Source organism: Synchiropus splendidus, chromosome 8 (genome assembly GCF_027744825.2).
Source record: "Synchiropus splendidus isolate RoL2022-P1 chromosome 8, RoL_Sspl_1.0, whole genome shotgun sequence".
NCBI lineage: Eukaryota > Metazoa > Chordata > Actinopteri > Syngnathiformes > Callionymidae > Synchiropus > Synchiropus splendidus.
This window is the reverse complement of record NC_071341.1, coordinates 14,389,983-14,414,357: the sequence shown is the minus strand read 5'-3', so window position 1 is coordinate 14,414,357 and position 24,375 is coordinate 14,389,983. Positions and strand designations below refer to the sequence as shown.

Below are 24,375 nucleotides of genomic sequence, written 5' to 3'. Positions count from 1 at the left end.
CGACCAAGCTACGGTCGAGAATCTGCGCCCAGACGCCCTCCTAGCTAAAAGCCTCCCTTTAAGTGACCACCCAGTTCCTTCCTCTTATCTGAGGGACGGATCGAGGGGCATCAGCTGAAGTCCAGAGTCCCAGACTTCCCTCTCCCCAGGAACCTCCTCCAGCTCTCCTAGGAGCCTCCTCCCAGGTGGACACACCTGGACAATACCTCACGCAGGAGGTGTCCCCATTAGGAGAATGAAGGAATGAGACCTTCATTCATCACACCTCAAGGTTTATTAGTGACCTGTATTTGGAACAGTTATGAATCCACAGAAGAGAATGCAGGTCATGACAGGAGGAGAATCCACTCAAGCAGCTTTTTGGCGCAAAAACAGAAGATAACTAAAAAAAAGAAGACTCACAATTACTGCCAAGATGAACAGAGTGTGTCTGTCTATCTCCCCTTGTCACCTCTGACCTGCTGTCTTCAGCACAACGGTTCCTAAAACAAAGCAAGCATCTGCACCTCTCGCAAACCTTTCAATTAGCAGCGACATATTCCAGCGAAAAAATCGGCTGGTTTGGAGCCAAGCTTAATGAACACAATTCATCTGGCTCCCCAGAGAGCCGTGTGAAACACCGATAATATATATACAAAGACGACCGGAGAGGAAACACAGATTTTAATTAAGATGTTCTATCAAACAAGTCTGCGGCGGATGTCCTCCTGGTGCCACTTAAACACTCATCAGGAAGGAGGTGAATTATGCATCAGGGATGACAGTCTCCGGAAACTTTTCACAAATCTTGAGGTTTACTTTCGTCCTTGGGAAAGTAGACAGCAAAAACACACCCTGATATTTTATTTATAAACTGCTTGGTTTTCGATGAGTGTTACTCATCATGCTCCAAAAATTGTAAAAGTTTGACGTGGAAGTAAACAAAATCGTCGAATAGATATTTAACTCAAGGACGCACCGCGTTGACGCGAGGGAGCTGCTGTTATTGGGGCCAAATGAGGATCAAGTTTATAGGAAACATGATTCCTTTAAAAAGTTACAGCATGAAAATCTCTTCTATGAACGCATTATGAAAAGTGGATTAGATATTTTGAGAATTTGAACGAGGGCAGCGGTAAGTAAGTCAATGGGATGTGGACTTACTTTATTTCTGTGCCTTATGGGGACAAAGTGTTCTTAGGTTATGAGGCAAAATTTAAGAAGAAGAGTCCTATAAATAGTAATAATAACAACACTATATATATATATATATATATATATATATATATATATATATATATATATATATATATATATATATATATATGATTAAACAATAAATACATAATAATAAAAAATAAAACGCAACAATTTGAACAAAATATTCTGTACAATCAATAAATCAATAAATAAGAAGAGATCATCCATACCCCACCAAAATAAAACCCACTGAACTGAAAACTTGTTGACATAGATCGCCCCTGCCTGCTAGCTTTGCTAACTCTCAAAAAAACCCTAAACCCAACGTCTGTATAGAGCAGGATTCTTACGGGCCACATAAAATGACATGGTGGGCTGCTTTTGGCCCACAGACCTTGACTTTCGCACCATCAATTTAAGAAAAAATACATTTTCTAAAGCAAAAATCCTTCAATGAACTCTACTAACTTTAAATGGTTCATTAAAATGATACGTTTAAAACTCACATTAGAAGAAAATATGACATGGAAAAGAATATTTACGCCTGAGGGAAGCTCCATTACAATGAAAGAAACTGGTTATGTCTTGATGAGTCGACAAAACTGATCACGGCAGTGAAAGAGGGAAAAATATTGGTTTCTCCAATGGAACCTTTAATACTACATCACCAGAAAAGCCTGAAGGACATTATAAAGCTGTGTGTTTTAGCTATCACTCTGTTTTCACAGTCACCTCCAAAGTACTTAAAACTACCAACAAAGGACTTATCTTTCACTTTTCTGTACTAAAAAATCACTTAGCCAGCTAAAAAGGATCAAACATTACTATGCCTGGGGGAAGTATCGCGCTACAATGACATCACTCGGTGTTTTCTGGGTCAAGTTGCTGCAGCGTGGTGAGGATTTAACTAATATTCAATTACACACCGGCTTAGTTCTCATAAGAGCCGGCAGATTTAGCCGGCCGTCCAGGTTCTAACCAGCCAGCGCCGTCCACACACGAATAAATGGACTCAGTGTTGCGGTCGTGTCAGATGTGTTTAACCTCCAATGATCCAGCGTTCTGCCGGCACTTCCTGGTACACAAGCAGCCTGTCAGCGTTGTTGACAAGAGGCCTCTTTTCACGAACCTAAATATGTCCGGTCTCTGGCTGCGACCAGAGTCAGAGCGAATCAGTGTTAAACTGAAACATGCATTTTTAATATTCCTCGTTTTAGCTCATACTCTCACACTCCAAGTATAATATTTATTTTTATATAAATTAGAATATGATGCTTTAAATGCTTAAAAAAATAATTTTAACACTGTTAGCTTATTATTCATGTTTCTATCTACAAAACCACATGTGGGCTCATAGTAACTCAATGAAGCCCAAACTCAAGTCGAGAATCCCAAGAGCTGAGTTAGTGGCACAAAAACTGTAGTTACAACGGCCCCTGTCAAGTCTATCATTATTCACCCTCATAATAATTCAAGGAACCTCAAACCCAAAGTGAAACAAACCTGTAGCTGTGCTCCTTCTGCCTTGTAAAATGTCACTATCTAGTCAAAGAGTTTGACGTAAATCTCTCAATGAGAGTCTTTCTGAATTGTTCAAACAGTGTTCTACAGCTTTGGACTCCTTATCCTCTTTTCCAATAGGTTTTGTACACAATGGTTACAATTTCATCAAATAAGGTTCTTCAAAACACAAGGAGCTGCTCTTCAGACTTGCCAGAAGCTTCCAAACTTCACCGTGATGTAGGCTTTAACTGACATTTAATTGATATCGGGGTATAAAACCTGAAGTGGTGGAAGAAGTTCACCGAGGCGGATAGCTCACAGGAGCCCCCCTCACACACTAAGTCCTTTAGCGGAGCTCAAGCTGAGTGTTGTCGGTTCCCCCCAGTGAGGAACTAGAGTGGGGCCTCGTAACCCGTCGGCTGGCACAGATCATAAATAAATATAAGCAACGTCACGGTCCTTTTTCTAACATGGGGAGAGAAACCAGACGGTGTGGTCACACCAAAGAGCCCTTCACTTAAACAGCGTGGTGATGTGGAAGCCAGTGAAGTGTCCCCCCCGCTGACAAGGAAGTGGAGAAGTGGGGTTTAGAAAACAAAAAAGTCTCTTTGCAGACTCTTTTTTTCACCCTCTCAGCAGCTGTCAAGAACTCTGAGGTTTATAAACAGAGACAGGCTGGATTAGACGCGCGAGGAGGGAGGTCAAAGCAAAAGGAACGGGAGAATGATGACCCGCTCCGCCCCCCGTCCAAAACTCTCCCAGTGACAGATACCAGTCGCCCTGGACTGCCAAGCAGCGCCGACTCTCTCCGGCTAATGTCTGGAAACTAAAACACACTAATCATTCTTAAGCCTCATTTAGCGTTTAGCTCGCCACCAGACTTCAGACTGAGGTGGATACATGCGCACATTATCATGTAAATGGCAGCAACTGTACAGTGAAACACGCTTTTTTTGCCGACGATAGGCGTCGGTATGTATGCAGGGAAGTGCTCTTCAGGGACACGTCTCTGCTTTTCATGCGGTATCAAAGAGCCTCGGCTCCAGAGACGCCATTTCCATCTGCACATGTAGCTGGTGTGTGAACGGAGCTTTATGACTGACAGTCAACTGAGGTGGAAGTTTCAGGTATCGTGTTCTCAACTAGCCACATTATATCATCACAAACACCAGGGGAAAGAGAAGATGAACCGGTGCACACGGTGACGTTCAACCGTTTTCGCCATTTTTTCAGCATGGCTTATTGAAGTTTTGGCTTATTGAAGTTTTGTAAAATATTTTTTAATTAAATAAAAATAAGAGTAAAATGTTGTAAAGACCTGTTTCATGTAAAATGCTGTTTTTAAACCTGATTTTTCATTGCTCTATTGTGGTCTGAAAAGTATGTGTCCTTTGATGTGTCCTTTGAAGAGTCTTTTGTGACAAGGGTCCCGTACCTTCCATGTTTTCACACTAGGCCTCAGGCCTTTTGACATCATGACTAATGGACTAATGTACGCAGCAGCGACGAATTTAATAGTCCATTATCGTCGACTAGTTGTCGTAGCACTGACCTAGATGAACGTCCAGATTCAAGTTTGTTTCATTCCGCCTCAAAATCTGCCTAAGAGTCCAGCTGTAGAATGAGTTGAGTTGATTCGCCTGGAGACATTCAGCTTACTTTAAACACCAGTGCTGATTAATACGCCTGGTCTGTAATCGCTCATTCCGTCATCCGTCATGACTCCACACCACCGCACCCCTGCCAAGAACTCCCTCTAAAATAGGGTTCGAGTGAAGCCGTGTTTTCTTCTTCCACCTTCCGCACAGTCCTTGATGAGGGTTTTTAGACTTCTTAAAAGGGCATCAGTCAAAACCCGGCAGGAAACATGCTGCCAAGAGAGAGTGAATCCAGTCGGCCAATGACTGTCCGCACTTGACAAGAGCATGACGCGAGGCTCCTTGATAAATAAAGGCATCTTGAGGATATTAATGGGTGATATCCTACATTCTCGCTGAAAGAGTCTCCTCCCGGGTCTCATCTGTCTCACTTTGTTCAGCGTAATGGTTTGCAGGAGGAGAGAATCCGAGCGGCATCTGCTTCTCTTTGTTCCGCTTTAGTGTCCATTTTTAACATCAAAGCTGCAAGAAGAATTTCACTTTGCTGCTCTGTTGTGAAGGGAGCGAAAATTTCGACACCAAGTCTGGGACAGGTGGAGGTTGGGCCAGCATTACTTTCTTTCAGCTACGATCTCAGCAGCCCAAATTTAGCGGATTAGCCGACGATGCATTGATGTTTCAAAGCGACTTCTCATCCGTCCTTTTTGTCTACAAACAGGATAGCGATGCTCGTGCTACATCTGCGGCTCAGACGATTAACAGACGGGACGAGGGAAGCTCTTATCGCACCTCACACAGATAAATCAGAACAGGACACCCGTTCAAACACAAAGCTTTGCGCGGCCTAGCTGCCAGACTGTTTGTTTAAAACCTCGTTTCGGGGTTTATGTTCTGTGTTGGCTGCCTTCGGGAGTGGGTGGCCAACCGAGGGGGGTCTTTGGGTTGTTACCAGTGACACAGATATTCACCTTGACCTTTTGCGACGTGACAACGTCTGGACAAGGACAGGAAGCAAACTCAGCAACTCTTTAACACATTCTTCTACAGTACTTCAGCAGTATATTTAGTTATGTCTGCTACAGTGTGAAAGCATTGTACTGTTCTCCGGTAGCTACTAAATATAGAAACTGTTTTACTGGAACATTAGCTGCAATGCTAATATCGCTCAATTGTTGTAGAATTGTAGAAAGGCTTGATTTATCGTCAAACAATAGAACTCAAATTTGTGTTTCCTCTTCATCCACTGGGTTTTCTAGTTGCAAACAGAGGGAATTTATTGAGACATCACTCTGTTCAGTTCCGACTTTGTTAACTATATATATATATATATATATATATATATATAATCACTCAGAATCACTCTCTTCTAGACTGTGGACTGAAGAGGGCGCACTGGAGAACTAGCAAGACTCACAGAAGTTGGAGGTGAAACCACTAAGGAATTGCAGGGACTTCAAAGAGAGCAACATTGGCTGAGCTTCGTCGATAATCGTCCTGAACGATCTCCTCCTGTCCCGTCCTCAGTCAATACAACGATGGAGAGCTTCGGACCAGGTATTCATTTTAAAGGCAGACTCACAAACCGTGCCACTGAGCGGCAAAAGCCAGCTGTCAGGCCTCACCGCAGAGGAGAGTGTCTGTTTGCCAGCAGCAAATAACCGCCTCCGGCCCATTTAGCAGCATCTCCTTTACTTTTGGGCAAACAAAAGCCACACAAGGGCTTCACGGTGGCGAGCGCTACAGTGACCCGTCACACACGGCTATACGTGGAACAGACCCAAAGCCAACATAGTAAAGAAGCCGAGAGCTAACTGGACGACATCAGCACTTCAAACTGCAGGACCGACAACAAAGGAGCATCTCGGCTCGCTGCTGTTTGGTTATTTTTGTGGCCGCTTGGCACGGACGGTGACTTTGGGTCACACGTAGTGAGGAAAACAAACACAAGTGAAGAAGTGGCGAGGCTAAGAATAGACAGGAATAAGTTGTTTTTCTTCCAAACAGACACACGCACACATGCGGTCGCACAAGACAGTGTGGTGCAGTGAAATGAGAGAAGCTTGGTAATACTGAAGCTCCAGGGAACATTGGCACCATCGCAGTGATGTACACAGTTCAAGCCTCACCATCCAAAATATTTCACCCCGTCAGACCCGCACAATAGCACACTTGAAGTTGTTATCAACAGTAATATTCAGGCACTTCAGCTATGCTAGCATAAAAATAATTTGGAAATAAAATGAATATACATTTGTAAAATTTGGAAGAATTATTTGCATGCTTTTCACCACCATTTTTTTAGAAGACACTGGAGGTATTAGCAGTAGTAGTAGTAGTAGAGGTAGTTTTTTGAAATTGACTGGCTTCCTTCCATTTTTTTTTGTTTTTATATTTATTTATTTATTTGTTTTTGGCCAAATCTGTGAAACTTATTTAGCTACTGTCATTTGATCTAAATTATACCTTGTTTTTTTCTTTTTTTTTTGTTTTTTTTTAAACAGTACTTTTTACATTTTTAATTACTTTTATTATTATTTTTAAATCTGTTTCAGCACACACTGTTTTGGTCTACGATTCAAGAATTTATTTTACATTTGTACGCTGAAAATCATCTTCCTTTTTATTTCACCTTTTACTAAACTATTTTATTTTCTAAATAAACTTATTCTGTCACATTGTATTTCACCTGGGAGGAAATTTTAAAGAAATCCTTCAGTCAGCTTTTAAGTTACTTCATTATTCAGATATTGCAAATATAATGCAAATTGAAACCTTTTCAGCTTCACTGAAAAGTCAGAAAAAAGTGCATTGCCACGAAAGAAGGGTAAAAATGAATTGAAGTAATAATAAGAAAGCACATCGCCCGTCACACATGAAACTACAGCTCAGAGGTAGAGACTCGCCAGCTGTCCAGATCTTGGGGAGAACACAACACCACCTGTCCCCTTATCTTCCCCACACAAGCCAAGACTCTTGTCCAACTGGAGCGTCTCCTTTCTCCCTCGCCAGCACTTAATTACAGCTCTTCCTTCCATCTTCCTCTCATCTCTCCGTCTGCTTTCACAACTAAAAGAGCTTTTTTTTTTCTTGAAAGCGAAAACGGGTGAAGTGTTGCAGACCTGACAAGGTTCAGAGTCGTGTTTTCCAGATGTTGTGTCGGTTGCCAGACACAAATTTGGCAGTGACAGTGTGTGTTCGCTGGGGTGGAAGGTCAACATTTCTGTCAATGTGTTTACACTATCTCGCCCGTCCTCCTCCCCCAGGTTCTCCGCTCGGTGCCAGTGGAGGATGGACTGACACAAGCCAGACCCAGAGGAGTCACGACGGACGCTGGTTCAAACAAACGCTGATATGATAACCTTGTGTGAACCATTGGACGGGACAGGGAGCAGGACACAGAAGCCTCCACAGCAGGGTACCTGTGTGAAGCCAAAAAGTTTTACACAATTTCTTATTTTTTTTATGTTTTTGAGAATGAAAAGTTATAAAGGACAAGAGAGTGTGCTCAAACTCAAGGCCTGGGAGCTGAACCTGGTCCCTAAGAACTTGAAATGTGTACCTTGTTTCAAAATGAAATTATATACCAAATTAAAGCACTGCAAGACGTCCACGATTGATCCAGTAACTTTCCAAAACAACAAGAAATTCATGCAGAAAGAAGGGAATTTGATCTAAATTGGGAAAGTGCGCTAGTGCTTCAACGAGTCACAGTTGGTGTGTAAAAAAAAAAAAAAAAAAAAAAAATATATATATATATATATATATATATATATATATATATATATATATATATATATATATATATATATATATATATATATATAATGCAACACAAAACGTTTTTTATCTTATATTTTTTTCTTTATATTTTTTGATGGTAATGGACCAATAGACGTGTCCAGAAATAATTCAATAATATATACCCTGCTTTTTTTCTTAACAAGTTTGACTTAACAACAATGCTTTTCTTTATTTTTGTTTAATAATATGTCATGAGTCATGAGATTGTACATTTCTGGATTGTAAATGAACCACCGCAGCCCTTGCTCTCCTCTCCTTCCTCTTGGAACTGAAAAATTGGGGACATCTGCTCTGGCATTCAAAGGTCCGGTAGCGAAATAAAAAGCAGCATGTGCAGTTTCCAGGTAACTAGCAATAGTGAGAATGTGTGTGTGATGGCGGTGCTAATGGGCCCCAGTTCCTCTGAGCAGCAGAAAGTGCTCGTGCCGCGTGCACACACCGGACAGGAACACTTGAAGGAGGGACAACGAGTGGAAGAAGTGAGTGATGGTCTCGCCAGCTGTTTGGGAGTCGCAGTCTAAAAAGCCCCAGATGATGTTTTTCCAGCCAGCGCTACACCGCAGTAGATGGAGGTCGCCACTAGGAAGCGGCGCTAAAATTAACCCAACAGCTTTGCATGAATTAAGCCCAGTGGGCCCCTGGTGGGGGAGGGGTGGGGGTGGGACATCATCCCGCAGGATTGAAGTGGATGATGGCCAGGGAGGATGGCACGAAACAGACCGCAGCCAAAGAAAGGTTCCAGCAGGGTCCCCTCGCCTGCGGCCAGTCAATCCGACTCCGCCGTGGTCGAAAATGCATTTACATGGCAGCGGTGAGCCCTGGCTAATGTGATTAAATTCCAGCAACACACTGAGCGATGATGAACTTATTCTCTCTCCTCTCCGTGCCCTTCCACGTCACTTCTTGCATCTTTGTCAGGCAATCAATAAGCTATTATAGCCCTGAACAGTGAGCTAAATTAACTTACGGCTCCACCTGCAGAGTCGGCACTCTCCGCTAATCCCATTGGCAGGGAAAAACACCCGGACGTAAAGGCCAGGCCTGCGGATCATCGGCGTGGACATGCCGATTATTGACAGGAGGCGTGCGGAGAGCGAAATTGGCTCTAAATGGTAATCTTTAGGAAAGTTGGTGGGACTCGGACCGGAGTCGATGGGGAGTCCCAGCGTGATAAAATACAGCAGAAATACTGATGACTATGAAATCAGTCGTATTCCAGCACACGCAACCCGGGCAACGTCGGGTCAAGTATTGTGTTCTTGGCCGACACCAAAGTGTCGCTCTTTAGTTCTGCAACCGATTGCTTTGACTCCAGCCAATAAGAATGAAGTGTCCCAGAAATGATGTGCCGATCTGTTTCTCATGGAAGCCATGACAGTTTAGAGTCGAGTCGACTACTTAGGCAAGAGGTCCGGTCAAATACTGAAATGCTATTTTGTCTACAACATCAACATCGGGTCAAAAGCAGCAGCATTGGCACTTAGAAAACAAAGGAAGGTTTTAACAGAAAAATGGCTCCAACCACCACACTTTCATTCTTGTAACGTAACTTAAGACTATTGTCAGGTGGACATTTGCATCCAATATGGGCACAGAAGTCAGTCATCCACATTGTATGTTGATACATATGTGTTCAGTCAAGTCAAATGCTTCCTTAATGATATGGAAGAAGAAGGGTTGGAGTTCAGATGAGGATGGGGGGACGATACTTCACTATGACAACACAAGGTGTGAATCATGTGGCCAAAAATGTGGCACCATGAGTCAAGTGCGTGATCATGTGGAGCTAATAAGCAGGTGACAACAAATAGCATTCCAAGTAGGAATGTTCCGATCTTTTGGTCACCGATCATGATCGGCCATTTTCACGTGTGACACGTGTGGTGCTCTGATGAAGCCCCGCTGGGTGTTATGCATGCGCTCCTCCCTATTCGCTTCTCATTGCGTGTCTGCTGTGGAGGTTCTTTCAATCTGTCATGTAAAGTTTGCATCCTGCAGCACATGCAGTGTTAAAATTAAACACGCCATTTAAAGCACCAGCACTAGATGGAGCACAGAGAGTTTTCCGGGTTCATGAAAGTGCTAGATGAGCAGCCTTCCTTAGACACGGAAACGGAAACAACTGGATCCGTCGCCATTTTGGAGTCAGGTGCAGCGTTTGTTAGCCACCTGAATCTGAAACTTTTGAAAACATCCAGGGTAGAAACTTTCATTAACGCAGTGCTCTCTGTCTTTGAGTCCCGCTGCAGTAAGTAAATATTTCACGGACATAACACAGTCTCTCTAGAGATTCGCCTGCAACATCTCACATTGAATTAAATGTTTGCTGCATTCAGCAAGGTTTTTCTATTTGTGCCACCTTGAAGAGGGATATAAAAACATGTCTGGATTAAAATGATTTAAAGTTCATTTTTTCACACCATGTACACAGAAGGTCTCATCATTTTGATGACAAATTCATTCTCAATCCATGTGATCGGTATCGGTGATCGACAGCAAAGATCCTGATCGGAACATCCCTACTTTACAAGATATGGGGCACCACCCCGTGTCTTTACATGTTGGACATTCCGGTGCTGCGCTGCCGACGGCATCAGGAAATATTTGACTCAAGTGAACAGTCTAATGTGTCAATAAGCAACCAAAGTCACCAAAGTCCACTTGACAACTGTCAAAATGTGAAGCCTTAGCAGTGAGAATGTTACTGGTTATATGTTTATTAGTCGCGGCACAGGTCTTCCTCTTCAGAAACAACGGCTTGAAGAGAAAAATCACGTTCTGAACATGATTCTTCTGTGTGGTGATGTTTTGCTTCCGACTGGGGCCTTCGATCAGGTCAGCCATGACCACCACAGACAACCTGACACCAGGCGACGGAGCCTGAGAGCAAAGCCTGGAAGGGAGAATAGAAATGTCGCCCTCAAGCCAGACAGCAGAACCGTGCTCATATAACACCAGCCATCACTGACTCAGATGTCAGCTCTGTCGAACGCAGCCACCGCGACACTGACTACTGTTTGAATGTTCAATGGCTCCTCTTTAGTTTTCTCCTTTTACACATGACGTCCCCCTGTCTGTCTTTTATCCGGCTCTTTTCAGGGTACGGTTACATGGAGATCCCTTTGTGTGGCTGCCACACCCGGTTCAGAAAGGTCACGCCGGCACAAATGAGAGGTGAGGGTGTATCTGTTGCCTCCGTCTTCTCATGGCTCTAATTAGACTATTGTAGATGTTTACACACTCTCTATTGAGAGTCATTACGCTCTCTGTGTGTGCAGCTATGCCTCAAGTGTGCAAACAACATTCTCCGCATTAACAAGCAGAGCAAAGCCGCCACAGATAAACCTGGAATACGTCCCGTTTCGTCATTAGAGTCTCATTACCGTGAAAATGGAGTCAATCCTCCAACTTGTAACTTGAGAGCCGCGACGCTTACAAGCGAACTGCTGGCTTAAGAGAAAGGTCAGGATAACAGAAAGCTTGCATAAGAAGCACTCTGTGATAATGAGCGGCAAATCTCACCACAGTCCTATTTTGGGACGGACTCATATCCGCCGCGGCGAAGGAGCAAATCTTCCAGCAATTGTTGCCGTCATGATAAGATTAGCTGCCACAGCAACCGCGGACAATTACATGACAACTTGAATGTGTATTTCTGTTAGTGTTGCCACTGACTGACGGCAGCCCTGCGAGGCCTTTCAGCGGCGAATATTTGAGCTGTAACAAAGTGCACGAGGCAGATCGCTATCAGGGTTTGGGTCTTCCTGCCTGTCACGCTCCAGGCTCAGCAAGGCGCTACAACTCTGATAAAATTTCAGATGTCAATTCTTTCTCCCGAAAAGAAGCCGTGGCACGACGGCGTATCTTGGCACAGGAGAACGGTTGAGTGACGGCAAGAGAGCAAGAAGACAGCATGTGGAAAACGAAGGCAGATTAGATTAAGATCGATCATGGGAGTTCAACATGGTTTATCAGCGCAGTGAACTTTAGACAAATCTTCCTGCTAACCGAGAGCTTCTGTGCGGCGAATTATCACCAACACCTATACAAGCCATCTTCAATGCCATGGAACAGCATGTTTGCTCTTTATCTTCTTATCCTTTTTATCACTGAAGAAAAGGTCAGCTGCACTTCAACTCTGCTGCACAGTGGGAAAGAGAAATGACACCTCAGCAATCACCATTTCTACCCCTGGTTTCAAGTTTTTCACCACATGGCAGTGGAACCGTGATACATTACTACTCCTAAGAGAACCGTCCTGACAATAACATTGATGACTACAAACAAAGTCTTATTTAACTGAAGCTTATTCTTCAGCTCCATCAGGGCAAACAACATGGCAACCTGATCCACCTTCACCTATATAGCTCCATATGCTTAGTCATGGTGTCCTCATTCATCCATGAGCCTCAATGATGGTCTTCTTCCATTTCCACGGTATCGCCATCATGTCCAATGACTCTCCGCTCCACATGGTCAAACCACCGCTCTTTTAAGTCCCATTTAAGCTCCCTTTACATACAAAATGTCCTTGTCAAATGTAACCGGCACTGATCTTATACTTCCATGTTTTGTTTACGTCGGCGTTGCTGTTCAGTATATCCACAGGGGGCAACGCAGAGTCAAGCGTTTAGGACAACAACAGACTCGAAAACAAACATGGTCACTCTGGAAAAACAATTGATAATGTACCACCTCCACAAACCACAAGAACAAAGGCAGCATTGCAGGAGGCGGTTGTAGTATTTCTGGCAGTAACAGCAACACTGGCCCCCAACAGTTTCCGGTGGTCCAGCTCTGTTTGGCCCGTATGACCTTATGTTTTGCGAATTTAAGTTACTCTTTTACGTTAACTATGGCAAGAGGTTCTGTCCATTTGCCCTGGCGTAGCAACACTTGTGGAACACCAGGAGAATGTTCCTGAAGAGTTCCTGGTCAGGTCACGCATAGAACCGCGCCTGTAACAATTCTGTTTGCTCAAGGTTCACGGCTAGATGCAAAAGTATCACAAGGAGGAGAAACGGTCTCCATGGAAGACATTAAAAAAAGTGCAAGTTCACTTCTAAAGGACAGCGTGTTCCTCCGGCCAAAATGCCGGCTGCAGTTAAGTCTCTAATCCTCCCTAACTCCATCGTCTCGGATCGAGGAGCACGATAGAAGGTTTCAAGTGAGGGCTTAACACAGGTTTAATAACCAGAGCATGTCCAGGGAGCAGAAGACCTGGTCATATGACCAGACATCAGACTGCAGCCTCACACACAAGCACACATGACAAAGAACCTCGCTGGGAAACGGAGAAATAACACCTTGCAACGAGGTCACCACTGAAGACCTTAAGATTAGAGTTGGCAGCAAACATTCATGCTGTTCATACAACTTTAAACAGTGAATTCTCCAGCGCAGGAACACGCCTAGGACAAATAATGGGCCGGCACATATCAGGACGGAGGGAAGCGCTACCCCATAATCAGCCCTCTCAGAGTGCATAACTGCGGGTCTCAAGAGCGCTCACACTGTATCTTATCTGTTGAAGAACAGCACTTCATCATGGTAATATTATACTTCACTGTCCTGGGACAGAGCGGATCCAACCTGTGGTGTTGCGCGGTTTCATCGCCAGAAGCAAGGATTGCGTAACGTGAACAAACACTCTCTGTAAAGGTGGAATACTGGAGGTGTATAGCACCACGACATGAAATATGCAACTGTGAGAGGAGTGACAGGACAGCGAACCTTCTCCACCAGGATTCACGGAGGTGTAACAACACACAGATTTGGATTGAGTCAGACAGAACCAAGCGCCAAATTCATCAAGGCGATCCAGTTTCAGTTGAACATTATTGAGTTGTAATTGCTTTTTGCGCTGAAGTCAGACTGAAATGAAGGTCATGGTTTGAAAAATCTCTGTGGGCGAGCTAAACCTGCAGATGTCACAAAGACAATAAATGAAGTTGAATATGTAACACACTTAATGCTCCCACGCTTTGTGTTTACCGTTTTACGACGCCATTTTCTCCATATTACTCGAGTGCCGCTGATAACCCGGGTGATAAGGCACAAAGTTTACAACTCCTATCTCTGTTCTGTTGTTGGTTTTTAGCTTTTGTTTCCTGCAGAACAAAACATGGGAGGAGGTCCAAAGGGGGTCTACTTTTAGAGGGCACATCTGACCTCAACGGCCTGATCGACTGTCAACAGCTGGTGATTGACGGAACACGTCTCTACGCCTGCCCTCTCTGCTCGCGACTCCTTCAAAGAGTTCGCTTGAAGGAAGCTAAATATAGAGCTTCTACCGCGACACATCAAAACACGATAAACACCACAGGTACGGATGACTTTTGTCCTGACCACTTCTTTTGTTACGTTTTGCCATGACTCCGAAGCCTCTCCTGATAACGATGGGCACGCAGCTTTATTGGTTTTGGCGTGGGCGGACTGCAGGGGGCGAGGTTACGCTGCCTTCTTTCGTGGAGAAAATGAAAAGAAAATCAATCTGACGTTTGACATTTGGTGAATATAATGAAGGCTTTGTGGTGTGGGCTGACTGAATCATCCAGTTTGCCAGGAGAGTTGCGAGTCAATAACAGCAAGCATTTGTTGCACTAATGGCTACGTAAAGAAAAACTGATTCAAAACAAATACGAGGATGGAATTTTCACCGGGAACGACTACAACTGCTCATTGATTACCTTCTTGTCTTGTTTTAACCAGAGTGTCGGCATGTTGTTTTTCTGTTGTGGCCAATAGTTGTGAGTCAGGGAGGTGAGACCTGCACGATACAATATTGCACAGACAACTATGAAAAAGACACATCTGATTGAAATTTGAAGTGAAATAGACATTTTCCTTTCACAAAATAATGAAAACATTGTGACTGTCATTGAAAATATAAGGAAGTGCTCTTGCTTTTTTTTTTTTATTTATTATTTATTGACCAAAAATTCCGGACTATGGAACGCACTGAAATATTAGGTGCGTCCACACTAAATTTAAGATGGAAATAGATCTTGTTCATACACAAGCCGCACCTGTCTGTAAGCCACGGGTGCAGGGACGGCGTCTGCGCCATAGAAAGGTCAGCTTAAAAATGCAACGGGATCACTTCTAAACTAGTTTTGAAAACAGGGTACAGCATCGAGACTGACTGAACTCCTCACATCTTTCATTTACATTAAATGCGGGTAAAAACAGTCCATTTTGGGTACTTTACGGTAAATAAAACGTCTGTGAGACTCAATATTTTGGCAGCTTGACGCTCTTTAGCCTGCAAAAATCCATATATTAGCTGTATAAGTTCACACCTTGACAAAAAAGTAGCAGGTCAAAACATTACAATATATTTCCGTATGGATACGTTCGAGTTGGGATGCAAAAAAATGGCCCAGTCACTTCCACAAAAACAACCAATTGAATCAAATTTGACTCAACGTAAAATGCAGAACCACCATCCCATCTTAAATTCCAGTACGTCTCTAGTTTGAATTCCTTCCAGATGCCTTCCTGGTAAGGCCTTCTTGAGATGTCCAACTGGGATGGGAAGACCCAGGACACACTGGAAAGATGATGTTTTTAAACCTCCAGCTGTTATTTTGAAGTTTCAACCAGTGGGCTCACATTGTCTTGAGGACAGATACACATTGAAAAAAGAGATATTACGATGACAAGAATGACTTATATCGTCTTTAGAGGTCCTGGTTCTGAAGACACTGAGCTGTGCAGCTTTCGTAACTTTGTTCCATTCAGGATGCTCATCCCACAAAGATAATTTCAGCTCTCTCATGCAGGGCACGAATCACAACTGATCTAGTTTGTAAGAAGTAAATGACACACTTTGTTCTTCAAACCTCCTGTTACATGTCAAACCACGCCGCGATATCGACCCCGGACGTCACAGCGCCGCAGCGTGCTTAATTACATGGAGTGGACATTGATTTATGCAAACAGCCCGAGGTGATAAACATGTTAAGTTCTAGCGACCACATGCGACACGCATGGGGAACATCACTCTTTGCATTTATGGATTATTAGAAAACTAATTGGAATGCATGTGTTGAACATGCTTTGCTCTGCAGAGACTGAACTGACAGCTACTCGCCACAGGGGCCGTCATTAGAAAGCAGACGGTTAATTCTTCATCGCCGTAGTCAAGGAAAGAAGCACACACCTATTTAGCGAAAGCTAGTGAGGGAAGTTTGAAGAGGTTGAAAGAGAATTCATCATCAATGCCTCTGCAGCTACAAGGGAATTCGCCTGGTGACCAACGCCAGCAGCTGGATTTTCATTCGGACAAATTTTTCCTTTTGTTTAAGTATTGCAACATGAAACAGATTGTCGTAGGGGCCACGGGGGTCTGGTGGGGAGCCCACGCATCAGCCGTGTGTTGAGTCATGGAGCGGACCAGGCCTGCGCTGTTTGCTCCAATTTGCTCAGAACCTCCTTCAGACAAATAACCACCGCAGAGCTGCAGCCCGCTCTGTCTGCAGACCGCTGGACTGGAGCCAGCACACTCAGCGCTGTTTTGAGTCGAGTTTTCTTTCTTCCACTTCACATTTCCTGTGCTTAAAGGCTAACACAATGTTAAAATACGCCCATTAACTATTAATCTAAGAGTCTACACTCCTCATCTGAATCCTTTTGTGGGGCCTGGGTTCTTTTAACGCACATAAACAATTGATTTGGATTCAAAGTGTAGTAAAAACAAAAAAAAAAGTCACTTTAAAGCTAAAAGCTAACCCACCTGACAACACAACAAGCTGTGATCTGCACGTGTTCCTTAAATTAAAATGTATTGTCGTCTTTTTAGCATTGAAATGGTGGCAGTTATTGGTGGATCTACTTTTCGTTATTTATGAACTTGCTCATTGCGTGCTAATTTATCCATCAACTCCATCGGACTGCATTCCAACAAAATGATCTTGAAGCAGCTAGCTTTGAAATATGATAGGAAGAAACATTATCTTAGGTAACATGAACAATAGTTCTAACGACTGGTTTTTAATTGTACAGTTGTAGTGCTAGCACGCTAATGTAGCTGAATCTGAAAGCAGCGCTAACATGCTTAACACTAGTCTGTGAAAATGAGTGCAACAACTTTTTCTATTCATTTTTAAAACAAGAAATGTCATTGTTTAATTTACGCTCCATCAAAATCCTTCAGTCAGTGCTTTCAAAACCAAGTTGTTTGTTGCCACCAAAATGAATGCCAAACATTTGAGAAACTACAAGCTAGCTTGTGCTGGATTGATTTATAATAACTTGAACTTTGACCGACATAGTTAATGAAACACAGATATAAATGGATCGAGAATACAATAAAGATATGCGATAGAATAACCTGAATATGAATAATGGCAATAAATAAACATTTAAGGGGTCATATAACTAGCTACGAGTGACGTGTTTGGTCGGCACATTTCCTCATTACTTCCTATTGATATTCATTCGATCTATTTATTCCTTTCATGACCCACTACTTTAGTGATTGTGTTCTAGTCTAACAGTCGTAAACAGGCACTTTTGTATATTATATAAGTGCAGTGACCTGTAAAGAAATGCCCAGCAAAAGTGATACAGGGTAGAGTGGAATGGGTTTGTCACCGTCGGCCTTGTAAGTTAACACTTGAATGCACTTCTCGAGTTGCTTGAATATTCTGGCTCATCCTCCGATAAATCTGTCACCATGAACCGACCAAATGTCGTATGAATTTCCGCAGAGAAAGTCTGATTAGCAAGTGGAATTAGAGCCGTGTTGGGCGCAGTGACGGCACAACTCAAAGCCTCTTTGAGCGCTAACAGATGTGTAGCAGGGGGTTTCTTCAGAGACAGGCAGGTGTTTGGACCAGTCGGGGGATGGTGGTCAATCTCACTTTCGAGTGGTGCGTGCCAGCCAACTGTCCTCCGCTCCGCAGATGACCCCGAGGCTCGGCCCCTGAAATCTGTCAGGATGAACCCCGCAGCCTTCAACACATCTGACAGTCCCCCGCCGCTCGCTGAGCCAGTGAAACCAGCTGGCGGCACATGGTGACGGCGGTTTCACAGACACATTTAGATCAATGAGATCGCGAGATAAACAACGTGCGGAAAAGAGTTCACGCAATCCCCAGACCGATTTTCGGGTAAACATCCTGTTGCTTCTGTTGTTAGTGGTTGCAAAGAGCCGAACCTCGAGCAGGGGAGTGGACTCGGTGTGTGGAAGACCGGCCCGCAGCCAAGCCCTTGTGGTCAGAGAGTGCAGCCAGAACAGACCACTCGACAGCCGGCCCTGAACTTATCGTGCGCTTAAGTGAAGCGTAGTACCATCCATTAGTACAGTGCGCTATCTCTGAGGAGGAGTGGGCTATTCTTAGATTCTCAAGCACCTTGTATAAAACATAGAACACATAATGTAGGCTAAATGTGAATATACTTTACTGCTTCTATAATTGTACTTTACTTATATATAATTTTAACTTTAATAACTGGAGTCACCGCATTTGTTCTATGGTGCATGCAGTTGATTTTTGGCCACTGAGACTTCAGATGAAAACAGAGATTGCGAAAGAGCAAAGTAAACCTTATCTGAAGCGTGTACCAATACACTCTCAAACAACAATCACGGCAGGATTCGGGTTAAGAGGCTCAGATTGTGAGCTCCACTGTACATGCGGTAAATGATTAACCAAACAAACTGGGTTAGCTCTGCAGCGCTGGCAAAACAGGACTTGTTGAAACTTGGATTACCTCGACGATCTGCCTTGCAATAACATCTTGGAGCGGAGTTGTGTTCTTAGCATTTAAAGTGAAAAAGTTACAGCGGGCTAAGTAAACGCCAGTAAAGCCACAACTTCCTCCTCCAGAGTTTCCATCGAAAAAGAGAGAAGCCTCGCGCTCGCCTCGGGTTACATAAAATCACTGCACAGAAAATGTTTAGCCCACAACAGTTTCGGAATGACAAGCATCTTTATAACACCATGAAAAAAAAAATAAGTGCGCTAAAACTCTCTTCATAAGTCATAGTTATGGCCGTCAACCACCTCACACAAGAGTTGAAACGAGGCCTTGAGAAGAACGCTCAATATGCTCCTGCTTTTTTCAAGCTGACAGGCTTTTTTTTCTTGGTTGCTCCAACAACATAATTATATGTAGTTGAGGCTGAGCTGCAGACGGCGGGAGCGAGAGACACCCGAGAGGAGAGAGAGAGGACTGGGGAACAGTGGCTTGTTATTATGGGTCTGTTTGAACCTTCTACAGAATAAGCAGCAGTGGACTTGCGCCAGCAGCATTTAGTACTGTGGTTGCAGAGGGGCCTGCCAACAGCCTTGTTTTTCTACTTGAAAAAACCCAACGCTGACATAAACGCCCGTCAAAACGCCTGTACGACATCGACGCTAGGTTGAACTTTTGTGGCTCGCATTTGTCCGACGACTGCATCACATAAGAGAAGGTACGAACTGAGCTGCCTGATGATCTGAAGATGCCAACACACCTGGAATCTCATGAGCTCAGCACCCTTTTCTGAGGACATTCATTATTATTATATAAGGAGTCCGTCATGTGCTGCGGATTCAGTTGTCTTTTTCAGAACTTTTAGAAAAGGGCTAATGTGGCAGGTGGTCCGACTCTGCTCGACCATCCTCAGAGTGCAACTGTCCACAGTCCCACACCGCTCTCTTCCCATCTTGATTAGATTACAGTGAGCGAACCGGTGACAGCCGGAGCGGCGGTTGATATCCGAGCTCCCTTCTTCAGCCTCCACTCTCCGCCAGTCAAGAGAGGACTGAGATAATGTATCTAAAAGAGCTGACCCACCACCTAAAGCAGCTTTTAAAGAATCCTGGGAACAAGTATGTCAACATGCGTCATCACTAGCGGCACCAAAGAATTGGCGTCGATTGATTTCCCGCTTCGGCGTTGCCGCTAACTGAAAAAAAAAAAAGTCTCACTGTTCTCTGAACGCACTTCAAAGTTATATCTCACTGGCTGCTGAAAATGAAACGCTCTGACATTAATGGGGAAACTCTTCATTAAAAGATGAGTAAACACAACCATAGCCAAACCTCACATCTATCTCTCTGACAAAAACAGAAGCAGGGCCAAAACAGAAAGAGCTTTGTTCCCATTGTCGCCCGTGGCCACCTACTAAGGGCCCTTTAGAGGAGCACTCACCCTAGAATGATCAGACCAGGACTCCCCCCCAAAGGCGCCACAGACCACTCGGCAAACACATCCTGCCCATCTCCTGAGAGATTATCCAACTCAGCGAGCACATTGATGATTGAAACTTTGGAACCTGCAGCCTCGATCCACCTCTTCCATTCACGCAAAAAAAAAAAAAGCCAGGGGATAAGGAAGCATGCTGCACTTACTGGCTACTTCCAGCGAGGCATTGTGGCTCACTGCTTCTCCCAGGTAGTTACGAGCGACGCACACGTACGAGCCTTCGTCCGGTTTACTCCTCCTTCCATGAACGATGCGCAGAAAGAAAAGGGAGCCGCTGGGGAGCAGCATGCGTTGGGATCTGGGATTGTCCCTGTCGGTTTCCACTCTCTCGCCATCCTTGTACCACTCCACCGTAGGGGTCGGTCTACCTTCTGCCTTGCAGTTGAGGGTGGCAGGTTCCCCTTTAGAAACAATCAGGTCGGACGGGTGTTCCACAATCCTGGGCGGTGTATCTTCTTGTCGAAGGCGGGATCCTGGAAAACAAGGGGGACATGAGGGTTAAATGACTTCACGACATTTACAAGTTCAAGAATAAAGGATGCCTTATTGAAGGAATTTTGATGGCATCCGTAACGTAGATTGTATTAAGCCGAATCCAAGATGCAGATGGTCATGTATGAATCTGTGTCAAATATAGTCTACGGAGTAGTCCATGAAACCGCTTCATTCTCTATCAGGAGCAATAGTCCGACCAGTTCATCGTCTCCCGTCCTCAAACATCTATATATTTTACCGTTATTATGGCACGATGGGAGGTTTTCCCGATGTTAGTTAACCCCAGCACGGGGTGGGAACGTGATGCGCTTACCATCACAATTGAAACTATTTTAATTTACACTATATGACTGTGAAAACTGCTTCATGGTAATGTGGCTGTTAGAAGTCATATGGGCAAATTCACAAAGGTGATTTTAGGCAAGAAAGAAAAGACTGACGCTCTCGGGAATTCAACAAAACGTTCCTTGCGTAAATCCATTTATACCTCCAGCGTCGGATCAAAGCTCCAGAAGCTAACAACTGAAACAGGGAGCGAGCGATAGAAGACAACACGAGGTGAACCCCTGTGAAAAAGGCAGTGGAACACTATCGACGGCGACACCAACAGCGGTGCCAAGGGGATTCGCACCCCAGTGTTATCTCAGGTCATTACTGTTGCTCTTCCACCAGTCAGCCGTGACAATCAAACCTGCTTTACATGCAAATTAGCCGCCTGTTGTTAATTCCTCAAGGCTGCCATTGTCTCTCCGCACACAATAGCAGGCGAGAGGATTCTTCCCTTGTTGCCGCATCTCTCCGCTTGGGCCCTTGGAGCCCATTCAGCTGCAATTAAAGAGACTCGGGTCTAATTGGAGGCACAGGATCGGGTTTAATTTGCCCAGAACCCTGTGAAGTTGCAACACAGCCTCATCTCCGGGCGCTTCGCCCATCCCCCCACATCTGCTGCTGAGGAGGCATCTTTTTGTAAATCCCCCCTTTTTTTTGGTGAAGTCAGCATTATTAATGACAGCTTTGTGCTTAGATTAATTGTGCCAACCCAACAGTGGGATAATAAATCCTGTGTTCTCTTACACCTATAATACGAAATGTAGTGCTGATATGCAGAAACATAATCGTGATTTTGTGTCTGGGCAGGCTTTTTTTGACACTTGTTGTTTTTAGTCATTTCATATGCAAACACTCCCCCAGATCTGAGCGTCCCCCCTCAGGCACAAGTTTTCGGATTACACGCTGCGCATGTGTTTAAGCTTTAATGCCAAAAATCCAGATAAACATGGCTGACTACTTCCTGCCTTATGGAGATTTATTGAATAATTCAGTTCACGCCCATATTATCTTTGTCGCGAGGCTTCAAAGAGCAAAGGCCAGGAGAAGATGTTGGTATATTTGACTGTGTTAACTCTGTTATTGTTTCACGAGAGGGAAGCTCCATCATACAGCGCCTTATAAAAGGCTGCTCTTCAGTTGCTCACACGTTTGCTTGAAAACTGCAAACTCATTTTTTGAACTGTTTAAGTCGAGATTTAGTAGATTAAAGCAAGTATTTGGAGTGAAAGCTGCTGGGGACTCAATGCTACTCCAGGCGTCAGTAGTAGGATGGCAATGACAAGAAGACAAGGAATCATTTTTTGTTTCATTATGTGAAACTGAACCTGAAGTTCAGCAACATCAGAGGGGATCTTGCCGTGCTTCCAGAGAGGGGGCGCTGTCATGATATTCAGGAGCCAAACATTGCAACCAAAACATATCAGCTCAAATGGCTGTTCTTTTAAAAATGTTCAGGTTAATTTAATTCCAAGTTAGGCTGTATAAGAACGTTTTCATTTTGTTGTGTAATGGGTGTAATTACACAAGTGTAATAACATGATGAGCAGCTGCTTCTTGCTAATTGAGGAGCAGCAAGCCATTGTCACCTGGTTTCCTTCTATTGTTGCTGGACGTGGCTAGTTTCCCAGAGAGGCGGGTCGCCTGAGGGTCCGAGGAAGATATTTATGACCTCAGCAGCCTGGGAACGTTGTAAGGCTCCTTTGCTTGATACATCTAAGGAAATGGATATTAAAGGTTTGCGAACTATGATGAACCCTCAGCTCATAATATTGCAAGTTTACCCTTTTATCCTCAGAGAAAACTAACTTAATGGTAAAATAGTGAACAGTAAACTGTAAATATATTTGAAGAAGAAGAAAAATTCATGAATATTTTGAGGCTAAATGAAGCGACCATATACATTTTAGTTCTGGGGTCCCTGTGTAGTTAGCTAGCAATGGTTGGAAATTGATGCTTGGAAAGTTATAATTTAAAGCTGAGCTGATTTCCTGTAAAACCTGCTTTATTGCGTCAATATTTTCCATACTGTTTTTGAAATATTCATCAATGATTTAGTCAATATTTGTTCCATCAATCATGACTCATAGCATCGTAACTAAACGCTCGAATGAACCTGATTTTCCCTTTTTTAATTTTGCACAAAAATACTGAACTAAAATGTATTTATTGAAAAGACCAACTTATAAGTGACTAAAACTGTTGAATATCTGATCAAAACAAAGCTTGAGGCGGGTGGAGAAGTTCTCCAGCCATTGGACGCAGAAGTTTACAGAAACCTGTTTGGGCCTGAGGCTAGTGGAGCAGTCTCAACCTCTGCCCGGCTAATTAACCCTCATTTGTAACCCGCTCCCGTCCCGGCGTTTGAACCCGCGCACCATCTGCTAACAAGTCCCTGCCCTGTATTTCAGCCAGGATCTGAGGTAAGGCACCACACAATCCCATTACCGCCCAGGACTCGACGCCACTGCACCACCGGTCCTCACCAGACGAAGCGGGCTAGTATGTTTTATTAAAGAGGACTTTGAAGGGCCGCGATCCGCTCGGCAGCTTCTCTTCCTGATTTGCACGGCTCCTCTCTCATTTGAAATAGTCTGAAGTTTGGGCGTTTCGCGGGGGCGACATTAACTATTTAAACAGGCCCCCCGCGAAGGCAGGCGTGAAGCGAGCGGCGCCGTGTTTGATCCGAGTCTGTTTACTGTAGATGACGGCAGAGAGAGCAGCATGATGAAGAAGCAGAGCACAATAGTGGGCTGGTGAGAGTGGGAGTCCAACCCAAATCTGACCCTCTGACTCTGACATCACTCAATCACAGCTTAGAAATGTATCTGCCGTCCACATTTCCCAGTCACGGAACTCTCTCGCTTGCTTTTGGGATCCATTCAGTGTGTTGGTTTGGACAGGTGGAGAGCAGAGATAGGAAAGTCCCGAGCAAGAAGAGGAAGAAAACCTTTGAGATACATGGACGGGATAAAGGAGGACATGAAGCGGATAGGAGCCGCCAGGGAGCGGTTTTCAAGCTAGGTTAAGGTGGAGGCTGACTTGCTGCGGGAACTCCAGACGGGAGATGGTGAAAGGCAAAAAAAGAATTGGGATCTACTTAGTTTTCTCAGCAGCTTGTGTTATTTCTGGAAAACAGCCATCCAACTTTAATAGGGATGAAAGGCGTTTTGCTCTCTGACTGGACTCTAAGGGGCAAAATGGCATCTAGGGTTACATAGCTTACAGTTTACATTAGCACTGAAAACAGTTACAATCGATGAAAGAACTCTGA

At 44.1% G+C, this 24,375-nt stretch overlaps 1 protein-coding gene across 6 annotated transcripts in view; it reads right to left on the bottom strand.

Moving 5' to 3' along the window:
- Positions 1–24,375, bottom strand: part of robo1 (roundabout, axon guidance receptor, homolog 1 (Drosophila)) — a 244,898-nt gene that overhangs the window by 91,519 nt on the left and 129,004 nt on the right. For all 6 annotated transcript variants that reach the window (XM_053872781.1, XM_053872777.1, XM_053872779.1 and 3 more), the window contains one exon: positions 20,426–20,752. In XM_053872781.1, coding sequence (XP_053728756.1) covers positions 20,426–20,752 — 327 coding nt within the window. The remainder of the gene's footprint in view (positions 1–20,425; positions 20,753–24,375) is intronic.